Source organism: Ambystoma mexicanum, chromosome 3q (genome assembly GCF_040938575.1).
Source record: "Ambystoma mexicanum isolate Mex_15411 chromosome 3q, UKY_AmexF1_1, whole genome shotgun sequence".
Lineage (NCBI taxonomy): Eukaryota > Metazoa > Chordata > Amphibia > Caudata > Ambystomatidae > Ambystoma > Ambystoma mexicanum.
In genome coordinates, this window is record NC_090926.1 from 600,826,683 (window position 1) to 600,846,095 (window position 19,413).

General features: G+C 46.9%; 1 protein-coding gene across 1 annotated transcript in view; it reads left to right on the plus strand.

Moving 5' to 3' along the window:
- Positions 1-3,067: 3,067 nt before the first annotated feature.
- DHRS7C (dehydrogenase/reductase 7C) overlaps positions 3,068-19,413 on the plus strand; it is a 306,673-nt gene continuing 290,327 nt past the window's right edge. Inside the window, exons 1-2 of the mRNA XM_069654467.1 lie at positions 3,068-3,188; positions 3,494-3,653. Of these exons, the coding sequence (XP_069510568.1) occupies positions 3,500-3,653 (154 nt within the window). The 5' untranslated portion in view covers positions 3,068-3,188; positions 3,494-3,499. The remainder of the gene's footprint in view (positions 3,189-3,493; positions 3,654-19,413) is intronic.

A 19,413-nucleotide genomic window follows, 5' to 3' on the forward strand; every position in this document is an offset into this window, starting at 1 on the left:
TAGACGGCCTTCCTGGCAAGGAAGTGCATCTAGTGCCTGTAAAAGGCAGTCTCACCTTTGTGCGGGTGGTACAGATACTTGTTGGCTGCATAGAACATATTTAGAATCCTGGAGAAGCCAAAGGCAATTATAGTCAGTGGTTGTAACTGAGTGTGCCATCTCTGTCACAGGGAGGAGAGAATACAAGTGGCCACCTTGCACGAAAGTGCCACACCTGCCAGGCTTCTCAGATCAAGGATAGTAGGATGAGAGAATGTCATGGAGGTAGAGTCAGACAGGGAATTACATTTAGTGTCTGTGACTGAGTCTGCCATGTTTGTGGGGATAGTGCGCATATTTGCTGCATACTTTGAAAAGTATTATACATATTCTGCCAATGAAAAGCCTTACACATGTTTGTAAGCATATGAGTGCAATCAGTTATCTTTTTTGTGGGAAAAACACATCATTTATCATTTGAAAATGGTTTTAAATAATTTTCAAAATGAAATGTCAGACATCTTTGTAGGTGAGAAAATGCATTTTAGGGTGGTCTAGGGAGGATAGCTGAGGGGTATTGTGCTCTCCTTGGAAGCAAGACGACATGTAGAACCACAGGTTCGATCCCAGGGTCTGCACTTAGAAACCTCTGGGTATTAAGCGCGTTATAAATAACCTATCATATCATTCAGTAGATGGAACTGAGTGTGGTGTCTTTTTTTGGGCAGATACTTGTTGCTTGAGCAGAAAAGTAGTCTTAGAAATAATTCTGGTAAAGAAAAGTCTGACATGTTTTTGGCAATGAAATGTCACACTCATCTTTTTGCATCAATTCAGTTCACACCATTTCACATGATAATCAGTAGAGATCTTAAGATAAAAAAAGGAGTAGGTCAATGCAAACACAGTATTGTCAGTACGGGATTGCTGGATCTCTTGCTATTCAATTGAACACAGAGGCAACCTTTAGAAACCAAGGGATACACATAACTGCTGAACCCATATGCATGCATTAGTATTGGCCGACCCCTAACCCACGCCCGTAATAATTTGGCTCACAACCTTTGTCAAGTGTTGGCAATAAAAGGCCGTAGGAATTTATTGTACGGATATGGTTATGGAGACAACAATCACATATCATAATAGTATCATACTTTTGGGCACCGGGTCCTGAGGTTACCCCCTCTGGCCCGTGCCCGCCTTCTCATGTCCCTCAACTTGTTGTGGGCACCGTACAGTGCCTTGTACCTCTTTTCCTTTGTTCTCCTCCCTTGTTTGTAGGCTGGGAAGGTTCTGTGGTAAAAAAGCAAAAGGTTGGAAGACACTGAGTTTAACAGTGAACCTCCTGTTTGTTTCGGTCCCCGTTCAGGGTCCACAAACAGATTGTGTTTTCTCAGAGCATGCTGCTCTCATTTATAAGACCCAGCGAATCCCTGGGTCTTTGATATGTATAGTAGTGGGGGCTGCTGTGTTGCAGCCCCCGGCCGGATAGCCGTTTGTCTGGCCCCCTGGGGGGGGCAGGTCTTTGAACCTGCGCCCTGCCTGACTGTTGGTTTTCTTAGGTGCTTAACACTTTGCTGTTTGGAGAAAGGGTGAGGTGATTGTTCACACCTCACCCTTCCTTGGCTTTGTGTTACAGAGACTGTGTGTCTCTGCAGCTGGGGGGAGGAGATGAGTAGACAGGGAAGGGGTTGGGCTGCCCCTCTCCCGGGCTGCTGATGGTAACAGCAGTTACCCTGCCTTGCTTTGGGCGGCCCTGCAACATTGTCCAGAATGTTCACTTTTCAGGAAATCATTAACCTAGAATCATACAAGAGGTGGGACTACTGGCACATCACTAATTTAGAGGTGTGCTCAAAAACATGTGCCTTCCACCATCATCCATACCAGCAGTATAGTCAGTACATCCATGAGCAAGAACTGTGTACAACTAAGTTATTTCAGAAGAACACTTCAAAACACCCATCTATGTCTCGCAAGGGTAACTCAGGGGCAACGTACTCGCCTTGGAAGCAAGACGACACAGAGCAACACAGGTTCGAAACCAAGGTCCGTGCTTAGAAACCTCTGGGTATTAAGTGCATTATAAATATCATATTATTTCATGTTTTCAGAAAGAGCACCTGAAAATACATAAAACATACATTTGCTGTGACCGCTCCCCACAGCAGACTATATGGGCTCCCCCTACATGGGACCTCCTCGCGTGGAATGTCATCATCAGAGTGTTTGCAGTCTGACAAAGTGGCCACAGCCAGAGGCATTGCTGGGGGGGGGCAAGGGGGCTATAGTCCTGGGTCTTTTGGTTGTAGCCCTGTATAGAAGCCCAGGAGCTATAACCAAAGGGCTAGCTAGCCCCCAGTCCCGACAGTCTCAACATTAGCATAGCCCGGACCTATACCAGACCTAGCAACACCCCCGGCCACAGCTGAGCCTGAGCTCTCTGTACATACTGACGTGCCACGTTTTGTGTGACGCCACTGGCCTGGCTTGCTTTTCTCCAGACAGCACTCGCGGTAAGTCTGGGTTACATGCATGCTTCTGCCATAATCATGAGGGAATGCAAACTGCTGTTAAATGTAAGTCTAGGACCAGAATGTGGGACTGAACATTGCTCGTGTTTCTGCTTCACAGTTCCATGAAGGCGATGATGTCAGTAGAATCAGCCTACATGAGCAGGCGGTGCTCACAATTAATGTAAATAAGGGTAAGTTGCCTGCGTTGTGTCACGCTTCAGTTGTCATAGAGAATACTTGTCTATACTTTTGTATTGGAGGGCTGTCAAGCGGCTCTCCAGTTTTGCTTTCCCAAGTAGTTTACCGAGAAACGCACAATGACAAACTCGCAACATACCACATCGATTTCATTTAATTAATACACTCAGTCGAGTCTCGCATCCAGGCGCCTGGTCCCAGGGCCGGGCACGTCAGACATCTTTGCGAACCATCCACAAAGTGATGATTATTAACAGCCACGAATGACAGCCTCCCGGGCACATCTTTTGGAACCCGAGAGCCCCTTCATCTGTTCGGACGGATCAGGCTTTGGGGGCTATATTTACTCCTCGAAATGTCGGAGTGGCCGGGGTCTAAAATTAGCCATTCCATGCCAGGGCCGCGGCCTCGGCTGGTTGTCGGCCCCCAGTCACCTCCGTAGACCTTCAGCCTGACCACGATCGCCTCGGAGGAGCGTTTCCTTCCACATCGCACGTAAGTGAAACTGGCTACTAATTCATTACACGTGCGTGTTGTGTATGTTTTGACATGAAGTAACTACCCTCCAGCTAATCAGACATGACTTTCACTTTATTTATACACATGCGCAGATCAGTCTTTTTTTTCTCTGCGTCGATGTACGTTTTCGATTGATTTAATGTGGACATTGTAATGGAATGACACTTTCATATTATACGCCATGTAGTATTCATAGCTGCCGCTTGCATTTGCAGTAATTGCATTCACGTGTGTGTGTGTGTGTGAGTGGTAACGCCGTCTCCTGTTGCCTTTGCCCACAGGCAGCCATGGGTGTCTTGGCCTTCCTCATCCTGCCCCTGCTTCTCTTCGGGGTCAGTGGGATCATCTACATCTATAGAGAGGTGGTCAGGCTGATGTCCAAATCGGCGGTGCGCAACAAAGTGGTGGTCATCACGGACGCCATCTCCGGCCTGGGCAAAGGTACAGTCGCCATTTCCCGTATGGCCGCTTTTTTTACTAATAACGAGCTCGTGCTTCGAGTTTTCCAGTCGAGAGAAGGGAGGGGGCAAGGGGATGGCCTTGAGATAACAATCTGTGCATATATGAATGTTCTTTTGCCAGTCGTATTTGTTCATGAAATACAATCAGTGGTCGAAGTGTACGAAAAGAAGTAGTGTAACTATGTTCCCTGCTGGCCTGCCACCGCTTCCTACATACCACACCCCCCCACTACCACGTATGCGCAATCCAAAACCTGCAAATAAACCATTCCCGAACGGTTTCGTTTTAAAATAAAAGTATAGTGACAGTTAAACTTTTTTTTTTTTTTTAAAGTAGAGGAGCACCACTTCCAACTGCTCCTGCCCTTTTCGACCACAGAATACAATGCACAATTTTACTAAAATCATAAGTGCTAGTAGCATCATCTGAACACTGACCCCTCCCCACACTCACATGTCACTGCAGGAAGTGACATCACTTTAGTGCCAATTGCCATGTAGCCCATGCTACACACACTGAAGCTCTACCCATGGACTGGGGTATGACTTTTGCCCTGATTTTCTTTTCTTCGTTTAAACACATTCTACTAGACATATTGAAAAATACAAAGGAAATGGGCCTCCATTTCTAGGCGGACCTACAGCTGGGTTTTTACTGCGGACTAGGCCAGAAAAGGCGAGCTAGAAATCCTTCTGCCAGAAGTAGATGATTGAAACCAATGAGAACACGTTGATGCCATATGGGCTATGTCTTATGTTCCCTAGACTAGGGGGAGTCAGGGAATTTATGGGAAGGGCCGAACCAGAGCAGAGCCTGGCTCCTAGGGCCAAATAGGTGCCGAGCCAGGGAAATGGCAGTGTGAAACGGGGGAGGGCCCTGTGTCAAGGAGCAAGAAAATGGGCTAAAGTTGTTGGGAGGCAACAAAAAGGGATAAAGTGCAAGAAAAATGACAAAAAGTATTGAGGGGTAACAAGGGGGACGGAGGAAAGAAAAGGGGCTAAGTGGGACTGGGTGAACAAAAGGGGCTTAAGGTGTTGGCAACAAAAGGGCTAAAGGGGGTTTGGGGCATGAAAGGGGGCTAGAGGGCAGCAGAAGTGGTTAAACGAGACTGGGGCAAGAAAAGGGTCACTATGGGAAAGGTAGGTCAAAAAAGGGTCATAAAGGGACTGGTAGGCCAAAAAAGGTTCAAAACGGGACTGGGGCAGCTAAATGGGTGGACAGGCAACTAAAGGGGCTAAATGGAACTGTGGGGTCAAAAAAGGCACAAAACGAGTCTGAGGGGTCAGAAGACGCAAAACGGGACTAGGGCAGGTAAAGGGGGTGAGGGGCAACAAAAGGGGCTACATTGGACTGGGGGTCAAAATTCCAATCACACGTTGCAGTTGATCAATTTACGAAAATCAAAAGTAACAATATAAGTGACTGCAACGCTCTACATAGCTGTCTGACTGCAAAATAATACCTGTGATAAAAGCACGTGATCTTATTATGATAACAGAACACAGAACTGCACCGGAGTAATCCACTACAATCCCAAAGCACCGTTCCAATCCAAACCCTTTGCCCCCGGGGGTTAAGTCTTCAAAATCCATTACCCATGGCACAGGGGCACTGCTCAGAAGATTCACAGTATGCACAGGGGACTGAGTGATACATTTACAAACTCTCTTAAGCGTTTAGGTCAGGGGTGCACAACTGATTTTGACTGAGGGCCAAAAGTACCTTACATGCTGCCGATAATGGGCCGAAAAATAAATGTGGGCTGAGCGGTAGGCGTGGCAGGGCATGGCAGGAGGCGTTTTCAACCCCCTATTTTTATTAAACACATGGAAAAAGTATACGTTTTGGAGGTGTAACGGACTTTATTTGTCAAGATTACATTTTGTACAACACATTTTCTATTGTTATCATTTATATATATATATTATTGAAGCTTGATTGGACATTCCCTTATTTTAGACTGCTTTACTTTGCTGTTTAGTATGGACAAGACTATGCCCCATGGCCCCCACCCTTCAACCAAACACTATGCTCCACACTTCAACCAAACACTCTGTCCCATGGGCCCCACTCCTCAACCAAATACTATGCCCCCACACCTCAACTAAACAGTATGCCCCATAGGCCCCACCCCTCAACAAACACGAAGCCCCATGGCTCCCATGCCCCGACCAAACACTATGCCCCATGGGCCCCACCCCTCATCAAACACTATGCCCAATGGGACCCACTCCTCAAACACTATGCCCCATTGTCCCCACCCCTCAACCAAACACTATGGTCCATGGGCCCCACCCCTCAACCAAACACTATGCCCCATGGGCCCCACCCCTCAACAAACACTTAGCCCCATGGCTCCCATGCCCCAACCTAACACTATGCCCCATGGGCACCCCCCAATATCAGCATACAAACTAACAAGCATACTCCATGCACCCATACAGACCCAAATCCCCCATTGCAGCATACAAACTAACAAGCATACACCATGCATAGATACACCCATACAGAGCCCAACCCCACCCCATCTCAGCATACAAACTAACAAGCATACACCATGCATACATACACCCATACAGACCCCAACCGCCATGCCCATCTCAGGATACAAACTAACAAGCATCACCATCACCTTAAAACCGCAGCCCACTTTTCCGATAAAGCCACCTCCTGGATTAGATCCTTTCTGGCAAACAGAACCATGAGGGTCTTTTCCCCAACTGCTTGTGCTGAACCATCGCCAGTTCTGTGTGGGGTCCCGCAAGGGTCCTGTGTCTCACCCACGCTGTAGCCACTCTTTGATATTCTTGAGCATTTGGGTGTCACCTATACCAATTATGCGGATGACACCCGAATACTCATCCCTATCACTGGTGACCACGTGACCAACTCTAAAGCCCTAAACAATGTCTATCAAGTCATTCAGGCCTGGATGGCGCGGCATGGACTCTGTCTAAATGATGAAAACACAGAGTTGCTTATCCTAGGCTCCCACTTCAGACTCAATAGACTGGATTCTGCCTTCAAATCATTTGTTATTGATGGCAACACCGTCAAGGTATCCAATGACACAAAAACTTTAGGCATCTATCTGGATTCCACCCTGTCTCTCACGAGACAAACTAACGCTGTGGTTTCGGCATCAGCATATACATGTAATCTTATTGCAGCATGTAGACCTTTCCTCAATGCTGCTAACTGCATCATCATTGCCAGAACCCTCATCATGTCCAAAATTGACTACTGTAATGCCCTTTATTTAGGGACTAGTCAAAGGAACCCTAACAAGTTACAGGTAACCCAGAATAATGCCATCAGGGCTGCCCTCAATATTCCTAGGAAACGGTTCCATGTGTTAAAATCGCAGCAAAAATGGCCGTGGACACAAAATATTGCGGCAAAAAGGCAGTTGTTTTGCCACTGCAATCCATGTAAAGGATGCGGGGGACACCCACGCAACCCTCGGATCTGTTATACCATTTAAGGGGAGCGGCGGACACCCCTGCAACCCCCGCTCCACTTAAATGATGTAATGGGGTACACCTTTAACGGGTTAAACCACAGCATTTTTGCTGCGATTTATTGTACAGGTGATATTTTTGCCTCCTTGGAAACAACATATCTCCGACACCAGACACAGCCTACACGTGCTTCCTGTTGCTCAAAGAATATCCCTCAAAACCCTTGCACTTACACACAAGTGTCAGTCTAACCATGCCCCTGAATATTTGGCAAACCGCTTAACATACCACACTTCCACCCGCCCTCTTAGATCAGCCCAAGCCCACTCCCTGTCTATTCCTAGATTCAATTTGCAGAAAGCAGGTGGGACTAGCTTCCCAGTCCTTGCTGCCAAATTATGGAACTCACTCCCTAACCCACTCAGATGTGAACCATCTTATTACTCTTTCAAGAGTAAAGCCAAAATGTGGCTCTTTGTGCAGGATAAAGTTGCCCCATGTCTACAATAACCAACAGCGCTCGCCGGCTATGTTTCCGGTTTGATCACTCAGAACTTTTGACCTCTACCTGAATCTGTTTCTTTTTGTGTAAATTCACTGCATAATTTATTGTAAATCTTGTAAATATACTGCATAGCTCACTGTAAATGTTGTTCTTCTGTCCTGTTTTCCCACACCACTGCATTGAACTGTACATAGTGCTAAGTTTATTGTATTATGTAATGCTTTATTGTGACCTACTTACCTGTAATCTGTAAATCCTAAGAAATGCGCCCAGATGCCTTTGGGCCAGGCGCGCAATACAAATAAATAAAATACAAATACAAAATACCCCATCTCAGCATACACTGTCCATCCACACAAAAACAAACATACAGACATACCAACACCCCCACCCCCTCATCTCAATGTACACTGCCCATCCACACAAATACAAACACATACAGACCCCACACCCCCACCCCCACATCTCAACATACACTGCACATACATTAAAAAACAAACACCCATACAGACTAGAACCCCCACTCCATCTCAGAATACACTGACCATTGACACAATAAAAAACATACAGACCCAACACCCCCCTACTGCCACATCTCAACATACACTGCATATACATACAATAACACCCATACAGACCCGAACCCCTCCCACCCCATCTCAGTATACACTGCACATACATACAATAACAAACAACCATAGAGACCCGAATCCCCCGACCCCCACATCTCAACATCCACTGCACATACATTCAAAAACAAACACCCATACAGACCCGAACCCCACACCCCATCTCAGCATACACTGCCCATCACACAATAACAAACATACAGACTCACCCAACACCCCCACCCCCACATCTCAACACACACTGCCCATCCACACAAATACAAACACAGACAGACCCGACACCAACCCACCCCCACATCTCAACATACACTGCACACACATACAATAACACTGATACAGACCCAAACCCCTCACCCCCTCATCTCAACATCCACTACACATACATACAAAAACAAACACCCATACAGATCCGATCCCTCCACCCCCATCTCAGCATACACTGCCCATCCACACAATAACAAACACACAGACAGTCCCGACACCCCCCACCCCCTCATCTCAGCATACACTGCCCATCCACACAAATACAAACACAGACAGACACGACACCAAACCACCCCCAAATCTCAATATACACTGCACATACATACAATAACACCCATATAGACCCGAACCCCCCAGCCCCACATCTCAACATACACTGCCCATCCACACAAATACAAACACAGACAGACCACATCTCAACATACACCGCCCATCCATACAATGACAAACATACAGACCCAAACCCCTCCCACCCCATCTCAGCATACACTGCGCATACACTCAAAAACAAACATACAGGCAGACCTGACACATCCCGCCACCCCCGCATCTCCACATACACACAGAAACATACAGTCAGGACAGACCCAACACCCCCCTCACCCCCATCTCAACATACACTGCACATACATACAAAAACAAACACCCATACAGACCCGACACCCCCCCCCCCCACCTCTGCATCTCAACATACATACAAAAACAAAGAAAAACAGTCAGGCAAGACCAGAGACACACAAACAAACAGCCCCCCGCACCATCATATGTACTTACCAGATGTGCCTGAAGGCAGGCTAGCTGGAACGCTGGCAAAGTTTCTGGTATTACGGCTGTCGTGGCAAGGTTGAAATGCCTTCAGGCATCAAGCTTTACTGACTACGCCAGCTGTAGTGCTGGCACTCCATTGGTGCAGCACACACGCACTACGTGGCTCGTAGGAGCGACGTGGTGCATGTGTGTGTTTAGTCCGGCCCAGAAGAATAACAAAGTCTTTTCCTAATGGAGGGCAACTGATGCTGCTTGCGGGCCGCACTCCATTAGGAAAGTCTTTGTTGCTGGCGGGCCGGACAAAATAGCATGGCGGGCCTCAACTGGCCCGCGGGCTGTAAGTTGTGCACCTGTTGTTTAGGCAAATGAGTCACCCCTGAACTTAAGCATAACAGCCCAAGTCTCACTTCTACAAGCTAGCACCGTTTAAATTAGTTTATATGGCTTGTGGTTTACAGACATTTTATGTTAGAGTGAGTGCTGTGATAAATTAAATGAAAAGTTTGCGCTACTTGCTCAGAAGGGTTTCATGCTTGAATCACTATCGCAATGCTTGATTCACTATCACAAACATATTAATAAATAATTCAGAGGTCATTCTTATCTTGACAAAAGGTTGCAGGCTTTTATGCTACTGAACGAGATTCAGTTTCTCCTGCAGTTGCCAACATCTGCATTTGTTTTGGTTCCTTGAGGTGATTGGGGACTGCTCAACCTGGGCTGGGGTACTTGTCCTTGGCCATGCCACATCACTGACCAGCCCACTCTCCCATGCACGAAAGATGCCGAGGTTCTAAGTACTAACTTTGCTCATTTCTAGCACTGCTGAACAATTTACAGATATCCCAAGTTGCCCCAAGCTATGCGCGGGTAGCATACCCAGCCCTGCATACTTTGCCCTGCACGCTATAGTGAGTAGTGGAAAGAGAGTAGATGCTAAGTACCCATATTTTGCTTTTCGACCACTAGCACTTTGCATCTGAAGATTTGTGAGCCCAACATTATGGGAAAAGCAAAACCACAAGTCCCAGAATGCAGAAATGCTGTTGACTGAAGACAGGTATTTGTGGAGTTTACAGGGGACCACTTTGCATTATTATAAACCTTAGCTACTCTGGGCAGCTCTTCAGACTGTTTGCTCCATCAGGCTAGATAGATATACTAACAGTCACGGTACTCCATACCTCATCTCTCTCTCAATCTGCTCTTTGTAGTCCTCCTTTTTTAATGGAAAATTAAACATCCGTATTGTATGAGAAAGCAAAATGACATGAACCAAACCCCCAACATTGGCAGAACATCTCAGATCCTACAAGGGATGAGGCAAGATCCCTGCCTATCCATATTTCTGAGATAAGGTTTGAATGAAGGAGGTATGTTAGATGGCAAAAGTGGGCAGTTGTTTTTTCAACATTTTGAGCTTTACTGACCGTTAAAATGTTTGTACTACGCAGTTGGTGCACATTCATATCACTGTGCTATGTAATCCATGGATTATCTCTGCCCCTAATTGGGGCTGTCTGTTTCCATTTCCTTCCCACTCTCCCCCTCCCTTTCATATTTATGTCTTAGCTCTTGCACTATATGAAATGTCGCCAGGCCGAGTACAATAGTTAATTTCACATCCTTACTGTTCATGGCCTGTAAGAATGTCATTGTATTTTCCCTTGTTCCGTCCCTTGCCTTGAAGAGCTTTGAAACACCTTGGGCCTCATTATAAGTTTGCTGCTGCGGGAACTATGGGACATGCTTGCGGGTGCACCCACGAGCACAGCATGTCGGATGCACCGACCTCCCCTATGCAGCCGAATGGGAATGGGGGTCATTGTTGTAGTGTGTCTCTGAGTATGGCTGACATCACTGATGGTGGAATGTGGTGATGTCAGCGAGTGTGGAGTGCTTAGGTGTTATGTTCTGAACAGGGGTTCTAACAGTTACAGTTGGATATCTAACCTGGCATGAAGGGACGTGCCAGTGTCTTCCTGGCATATATTTACTAATAAACCTACTGATAACTTACCTGCTGGTCCGGGTGTTACTTCAGGTACCAAGTTATTTCACTGGCAACGAGGATGGGATCCTGTCGTGGAGGGGGCAGCAGTCAGGAACATCACCCTCCGTTCCCCACGTCCTAGAGTTGCAGCCAGCAGCCTTAGCCCCAGTGACAGGGATCTGGGTGCTACTCTCCAGTAGGCCGGGTGGTGCTGGTACAGGCAGTCTCTGTTGCGCTGTGTCTGGAGCTGTGTTTTGGCATCCGGGTTGCTAGAGTCTCAAGCAGAGGTCAGATGTGAGGAGATCACCTGTTGACGCCCAGCTGAGTTGGCGTTTAGCCGTGACCGGCGTATTTGGTACCTGACCTGTGCAGCAGCACATTTTCGGTGAGAACATTGGCCCAGTGAGGCCAGTAGCCGGAAGGTGTCCGGCAGAAAAAGAGCACCCAACAGTGGGGGCGTGCTGACATGGCGTGTGGGGGCCCGGCTGAAGTGGATGTGCACCGAGGAGTTCGGGTGTGCGTCGTGAAGCCGTGCCCATTGAGTCGCCGCCATGTGGATGCTGTGTTAGGGTGTTTCCAGCAGCGGAGGGCGTTGGGGTGGGAGTTCCCCGGCGGCACCTTTGGCAGAATGGTGACGTCAGTCTGCCTTTGCGATGCATTCCAGCAGGAGTGGCTGGAACGCGGAAGTGGATTGGAACGACTTGCGTGGACAGCGTTTTGGCGTGAAGGACTGGTTGCTTCCCTCAAAGTGAAGTGCGTATCGGCTGGGAAGGAAGGCATCCCAGTAATGGTGTGTCGCTCGACCAGGAATCGGCATCGGCATCCAGCGGAAGTGCAGATTTTCGTCTGGGACATACAGCAAGGAAGTATTTAAGTACTGCCCGTTTTCTTGGTTGGTCGAGTGGGCGTTTGGATTTGGACATCTGTTGGTGCTGCAGGGTCAGGTCTTGGAATGTGGAAGGAGCCGAGATTCGTTTCTGGCAGCAGCGCCACTGAAGGAGGACTTTTGGAGTCTCAAGGGAACTCTAGTGAGCTAGTATGTGTGTGAAGGCCAGTCTGTATGATGTCTCGTGTTTGTGTTGTGGGCTGTTTCGGAAATATTGGCGTGTCAGTGCTAGTGGCCAGTGTCGATGTGGGTGTGTGAGTCGTGGCCCGTGTGTGTGCTCAAGTTGAATATGTGTTTTATTGAGATTGTGCTTTTATAGTTAAGCCATTTTCCTTTCAGGTGGGGTTGGAACCGGTGGGATGTGAACGAACTCGTTCGACCAACACTCGCGGGTGGATTTTGGACCCGTGGGCTGCAGGTTCCATGGGAGAGCAGGAACTTTCATCGTGCAGTGTTATTTGTAAAGCGACATTATTATGCAGTGCTATATCTGTATCCTGTTCTGCATCTTCTGTGTGAAGGCTGTGTCACCTCTGTGTGAAGGCTGTGTCGCCTGAGTTAAGGAATTTCTTTAACATATGTTTTAGGGTATGGAGGCCGCATATGTGGAGGTGGTATGCCTCGGTGGCGGTCTGGCAGGGGCTAGGGGTTCAGAGGAGATAGTGATGGTGTTTTGGTTGCAGTCTGGGTACTGTAGTGTATTTGGGGTGTGTGCTGGTGCTGGTTATGGACGCTTGGTTGTGCCGAGGGTCCCATATCTGCCAGTTGTTTCCTGATCTGGTAGTGCTCCTCTTAGGGGCAGTTTTAGGTTTTAGGCAAAGAGGTCCCATTAGTTGCGCACTGCGTTTGGTGCAGTTTGGCATGGAGTAGGGATTCCAGTTATAGTGATGGTGTGCTGCAATGGTGCAGTTTGGCAAGGACTAGGAGTCCTGGGTTGTAGTGATGGTGTGCTGCGGTGGTGCAGTTTGGCAAGGACTAGGGGTCCTGGGTTGTAGTGATGGTGTGCTGCAGTGGTGCAGTTGGGCAAGGACTTGGTGTCCTGTTATTGTAGTGATGGTGTGCTGCGGTGGTGCAGCAGGCTTGGACTAGGGGTCCTAGCTGTGTTTGGTGTAGTGTCATGGCAGTTGGCAGGGACCTGGGGTCTCGTGGTGTGGTGGCTTAAGGAGTGTGTTTTGGCACGGTTTAGGTTGACCGTGTTTTTCTTATGGTGTTTTGTTTGTTATGAGGCTGTTGTGGACTGATCTGCTTGTTGTTGCTCTTGTTGAGCTGGGATTGTGCCTGAGGGTGGCAGCCCTGGTGCCCTAGGGTGCAGACTACGGTGGAAGGTTGTTGGTGCATGTCGTGTTTGGCGTGTTAGTGTAATGTATTTTTGGGGAACGCTGGAGCGTGGCAGGCTCTAGGTTTCTAGGGGCAGCTTGAAACAGGTGGAGTTCATCGTTTATTATTTTTGTTCCTCGAGTGTCTTCCAGTTCAGGTTTTAAGGGAGGAGTTAGCCCTTATTCCACTTCGGTGGGTTCCTCATTGTTTGTGTTTTTTGGGGACGGAGTGGAGTTGGACGTATTCTTCAGTGTGGTTAGCCAAATGTATGGATTTTTCTGGCACGGTTAGGGTTCTTTGTTGTCCATTTGTTTGTAGGCACAGTTGGGGTGCATATTCTTGGGGTGCCACGTAGGTTATGCTTGTGCCATGGGGTTTAGTACTATTTTAGGCGCAGTTTCCGTTAGTGTTGGTCTCGGTTTGGTTGGCATCCGGTCATTTAATGCATGGTGTTGGGGTTGTGAGGGAGCTCCAGGTGGTCAGCCCTTGTGGCACCCTTTTGGGGTCTGGTTCATTGGTGCATTTGCGTGCTGGCCACACGTACATGTGGGGGTTTGTTTTGGGGGAAGGTTGGGGGAAAGTTTTAGTTGGAAGACCCTTAATAAATGTAAGGAGGGAGAAGTGTTGTAGTGTGTCTCTGAGTGTGGGTGACATCACTGATGGTGGAATGTGGTGATGTCAGTGAGTGTGGAGTGCTTAGGTGTTATGTTCTGAAATACTGTTCTAACAGTTACAGTTGGAGATCTAAGCAGGCATGAAGGGACGTGCTGGTGTCTTCCTGGCCTATATTCACTAAAGTTATTTCAAGCATCTTTTTTCCGGCGCCAGCAAATGGGCAATTACCGGGTCTGGCAGACCGAAATGACCCGGTAATACCCCATTTGAGGGCGCCGGAAAAAAAATGACACCGGCGGCAGCCGTGCCTGTATTACAGGCATGGCTACTGCCGATGTCATAATGAGGCCTATTGTGTATGGGTGCTATATAAATAAACTATCATATCATATCATATCATTGCTAGTTGGGAAATACCCTATTTAGACCCTTTGCTAAAATATGCCCCTGGTAGTAGTTCAAGCAATACAAAGGTTGTGGGTGATATTTCAGTTAGCACAGTTTTGACACTGCCAGCATCCTGAGACAATCCATGAGAATCCAGTAACCTGCAACATATAGAAGGTGCTTTTTATTTAAGAAAAAAATGAATGGAAACATAACCATAAAGGACGACCTAACACATTTTTGGGAGAACCTGATTGATTAAGCGCAAGGATATGTTCCTATCACACTAAAATAAGTCAGAGGAGTAATTCGCAATTTAAATACGAAAGCTACTTTCAAAGTTAATGAGCAACTTAAGGATTTAAAACCAGAAAGAAGATATTCTAAAACGTCTTTTTAAAAGAATTAGAGCTATTAATCACTGTACATTTATCAATTGTTCAATTTGTGATGAATATATTTGTATGAAAATGAGACGCTTTATCACTGTGATGCTACAGCATGAAAAGTATTTTTTAACTAGGGAATGTAAGGCAGTCAAATCTGTCCCACTTGAAACATCAAACACAACCATTTAATTGTTTGTAAAATAAGGTGCGGGACTATACTAAATATGTCACACCTGTAACTTTGAATAACTAATAAGAAATGTGTGCCATGAGAAAGCCCGGGTATGGACTCCTCAGGGCCTTTCCACAACCTCTGCGACTCTCTCTGCCTCTCCATTCTTCCCTCTGGCCTGACTCACTCTTTCGGGCACATCTTAGATGCTCTCATCTCCTCAGACATCCCCCGCTCTAATCCTCTCACTACCCCTCTCTCCTGGACTGACCACTCTCTCCTTTCCTCTCACTTGAAGATTCCTGTCCCCGTGGCAAAGGCTCACCCAGCACTGTCACATTCCATCTCCGTGGCCTCTAACAACATGGCCAAACTATTGAAAATCTGCAAGGAGCTGGCCACTCCTACTGCAGTATCTTCCTCTTCTACTCCTACCAATGCCCTCTGCTCAGCCTTGGCCTCTAATTCCAATACGAAAACCCAGGATATCCTGTCCTCGCTCTCCTCTTCTCCCCTCCCACCCTATACTTCTCTCAGGCCTTCCTTGGCTGCCTCCTCTCCTCTCATTCTCTCCTGTCTCTCTCCTGTCACACCTGATGAGGTTTTCAGACTAGTCAGGTCTATGAAAGTCTCATCCAAACAGGCCCCCCCCTACCCTTCCAGAACTATTAAGGACAACATTGATTCAATCGCTCCAACCATGGCCAATCTCTAAAAACCACTCTTTCGCAACTCGAGTTTTCCCCTCTCCTCTCAAGCACTGCCTTGTGCACCCCTTCTAAAAAAAAGCCTCCTGCCTACCCCTCCATTCCAGCAAACTATCACCTGATCTCTATCACTCCTTTCCTGGGCAAACTCCTGGAGAAGTTGGCTATCTCCCAGCTTACCCTCCACACCAAAGCTGTTGGCTGTTTCCATGACCATCAGTCTTGGGAGGAAAGCTCAGCACCACACATTCGATCCTCGGGTCCGCGCTTTGAAACCTCTGGGTATTAAGCGCGTTATAAATAACCTATCATCATCATCATCATCATCGTCGTCTGGCTTCAGAGTAGCCAGAGGCATGGAAAGCGCTCTCCTGAACCCTGTGAAGATTTTCTCTCTAACCTTGACTCTAACTCTCCAGCTGTCCTCATTCTCCTTGACCTGTCATCTGCTTTTGACACAGTGAACGACAACATCCTGTTCTCTCATCTCCGTGTTCCCTTGGGCATCATGGATCAAGTTCTGACTTGGCTGTCCTTTTTCCCCTTGGACTGTCCTTCCAGTTTCAACTTGGGTCTTTCCTCTACTCCAGCACACTATTCACATGTGGTGTTCCCAGGGATTCCACTGGTTTTTCAATGTCTAGCTGGCCCCTTTGTCCCTCTTGCTGTCTACTTTTTCTTCTAACTTTCATTGTTATGTGAATGACACAGAGCTCTCTTTCAAGCTACCCTCAGCCTCCTCCTCCTCCTCGCTCATCCCTGACTGTCCATCCGCTATTCAGGCATAGTGCCCCTTTAATGATCTCTGCCTGAATGCCAGTAAAACAATGATCCTTCTCATTGAGAAAAAAATGAATGGAAACATAACCATAAAGGACGACCTAACACATTTTTGGGAGAACCTGATTGATTAAGCCCAAGGATATGTTCCTATCACACTAAAATATGTCAGAGGAGTAATTTGCAATTTAAGTACGAAAGCTACTTTCAAAGTTAATGAGCAATTTAAGCTCCCGCTTTTCCCCTACCACTCTGGCCGGCCTCCCTGGGCCCTCTGCCCTCACCCTCTTGTGAGGCAAAAACCTTGGGGTAACCTTCTACTCCACTCTCTCTTTCTCTCTGCACATCACGGACTTTGACAGAAAGTCCCACTTCCAGCTGCACCTCCTTAGAGGTATTCTCACCTTCCTCCAGAGGATCACTGTCTTCAGAGCCCTTGTTCTTTCTAGGCTGAATTACTGCAACAGCCTCTTTCTCAATCTACCTAACTCTACCATGTGCCCTCTAGAACTTATCCACAACAGGACGGCAAGACTTATCCTTGGCCTCAAGCCCATGGACCGCATCTCTCCGGCTCCGAAATACCTCCACTGGCTTCCGGTGGCTGCAAGGATCAAGTTCAAAACTCTCTGCATTGTCCACAAGGTATTTTGCGGTTGGGGCCCTTACTATCTCCAAAGGTCTCTTCCTAAATACCTTGTTTCTAGAGCCCTCCGCTTGTCTACTTCCAATTCTCTGCGGGTGAGTTGCTTCTCAAAGCAGAGACTGGAGAAGGTGCCTCCCTCTGGAATGGCCTCCTTGCCTCTCTCCACCTTGAGCCGGATCTCCTTAAGTTCCGGAAGCTCCTCAAGACTTTCCTCTTCTCCTCATTCTTCTCTCTGCCTTCCCTCTGCTAACCTTTCCCTGTTGGCCTTCATGCACTGCCACCTGGCCTACTTTGCACTACCTAGGTGTGACTCCCTTGTGAGGCCCAGCCCTTCCTTCCTCTTAACTCAGGGCAATGTTGCTCTGGGTGCATTTCCTAGCTGGGCACGTGCACAATATAAATGATACTTGGTCTACTAAGATTGTTGTCTTGTATTCTCTTGTCCTCCGCGTACCCACCACGCCTGCTCGCACCTTCAAACACTTGTGTATATGCGCATTATAAATAACAATCAATAAAACAATCAATGGGCGAAACAATTGCACCTGCCTCCAAATAGAAAATGTTGGCACTACTTAAATACGTAGAATTGATCTGGTTTACTACCAATACATATTGCTAAATATCACTAACTCAGGACATTTCCTTTTTTATGAAAGTTTAGGAACATATTATAAACCTAACATATCCACATTTTCTGACCTTACCTCTTGAGTGACTAGTCTTGGCTAGGTTTTTCCGCCTGGCTTCAACACTAACGGATCATCAATTGTATACCCAGGGCAGGTGCACTGAACAATATTCACTTGTTTTATTTTCACTTAATTCCCATAGCTGACAAGATTGTTGTCACCTAAAAGTGATTTTCTTAAATGTGCTTTACAGAATACAACTCAATCGTGCATAGTTTAATAGCTTACAGAGTTGTTCCATATATAATAAAATTAACTGTTTATATAGAGCATACTGCAGGCTGAATTGTCTCTTAGCTCACTCATGTAATGACACTGGCATTATCTCCACACAGATCAGTGAATTACATGATTCTGCAATTTTTGGTGGTTGGAAAGGACTTGGAGAGGACCATTCAGAATTCTTTGTAGGGGCATGAACGGATGTGATTATGGTTCGAGGTGAACTTCACATATTCACTGCTCACCCCTTTAAAAGTCTGGTAGCCTACAAATATTTCTAAGTCTTTCATAGAGGGAGAGAATGAACCCCTTCTAGCCACACTTCCCTTCTCTACTCTTACCTCTGCCTTGCAGTATGCTGCCAATGCTAATTGTTGGTCGGAAATAGAAGAATACTAATACTAGCACTGGTGAACACCGTTGTTCAAAATAGACACACCTCTGAGTTAGAGTTGACAGATATATATTTTTTATTTCTAGCAAAGGTGGACGCTGTAAATTAAGAATTCATCTATTTCTAACACAAGCAACCTGATCATAATACAAATTCTAGCACAAGGTAATGCTGGAAATAGAAAAATATGTTATTATTTATTCAGTACGAGAAGGCCTCTTCTCTCTATAGATAGAACAATTATGTTTTTGTCTATTTCTAGCTAGAGTCCTGCAGGGGATGACAGCCACCCTCAATTTCTGGCCCCTTGTCTGCTTTCAACACTTGGAGTTTTTTGGCAATCAAGTTCCAGGATCCTCAAACCACCTCAAGTTTAAGTGGTTTGACCTACCCTCAAAATGGTTCATGCACGAATAATGTTGACAAACACACACCCTGCAAACATAGAGCATGTAATCTTATGTTATGTTATTTGAAACTTTTAGAGCCCACGATCACCAGAGGTATCTTGGTGCCAGTAGAAGAGAGAGAGGACCACCATCAATCTGCCACCGCTTGTTAGAATAAAAGGGTCTTTAAGTAGTTTCTAAAGGCCAAATGATTTGATAAGGCCTTGACCGCTAGCGGGAGATCGTTCCACATTCGGGCAGCAGCTAGTGAGTGAAAAAGCTGGACCTCCAATACGCTCACGGCGGTAGGGAGGCACTAGCAACAGGCCTGCAGAAGCCGAACGCAATGAGTGGGAGGGACAGTAATGAACAAACTTAGACTGAAGATATTCTGCCCCCATTCCATGGAGCGCCCAATGCACAATACATAGTGTCTTGAACTCTATTCTCCGGTTCACAGGGAGCCAGTGGAGGGCCTGCAATACCGGGGAGATATGAGCTCCATATGGTGACCCTGTGGCTA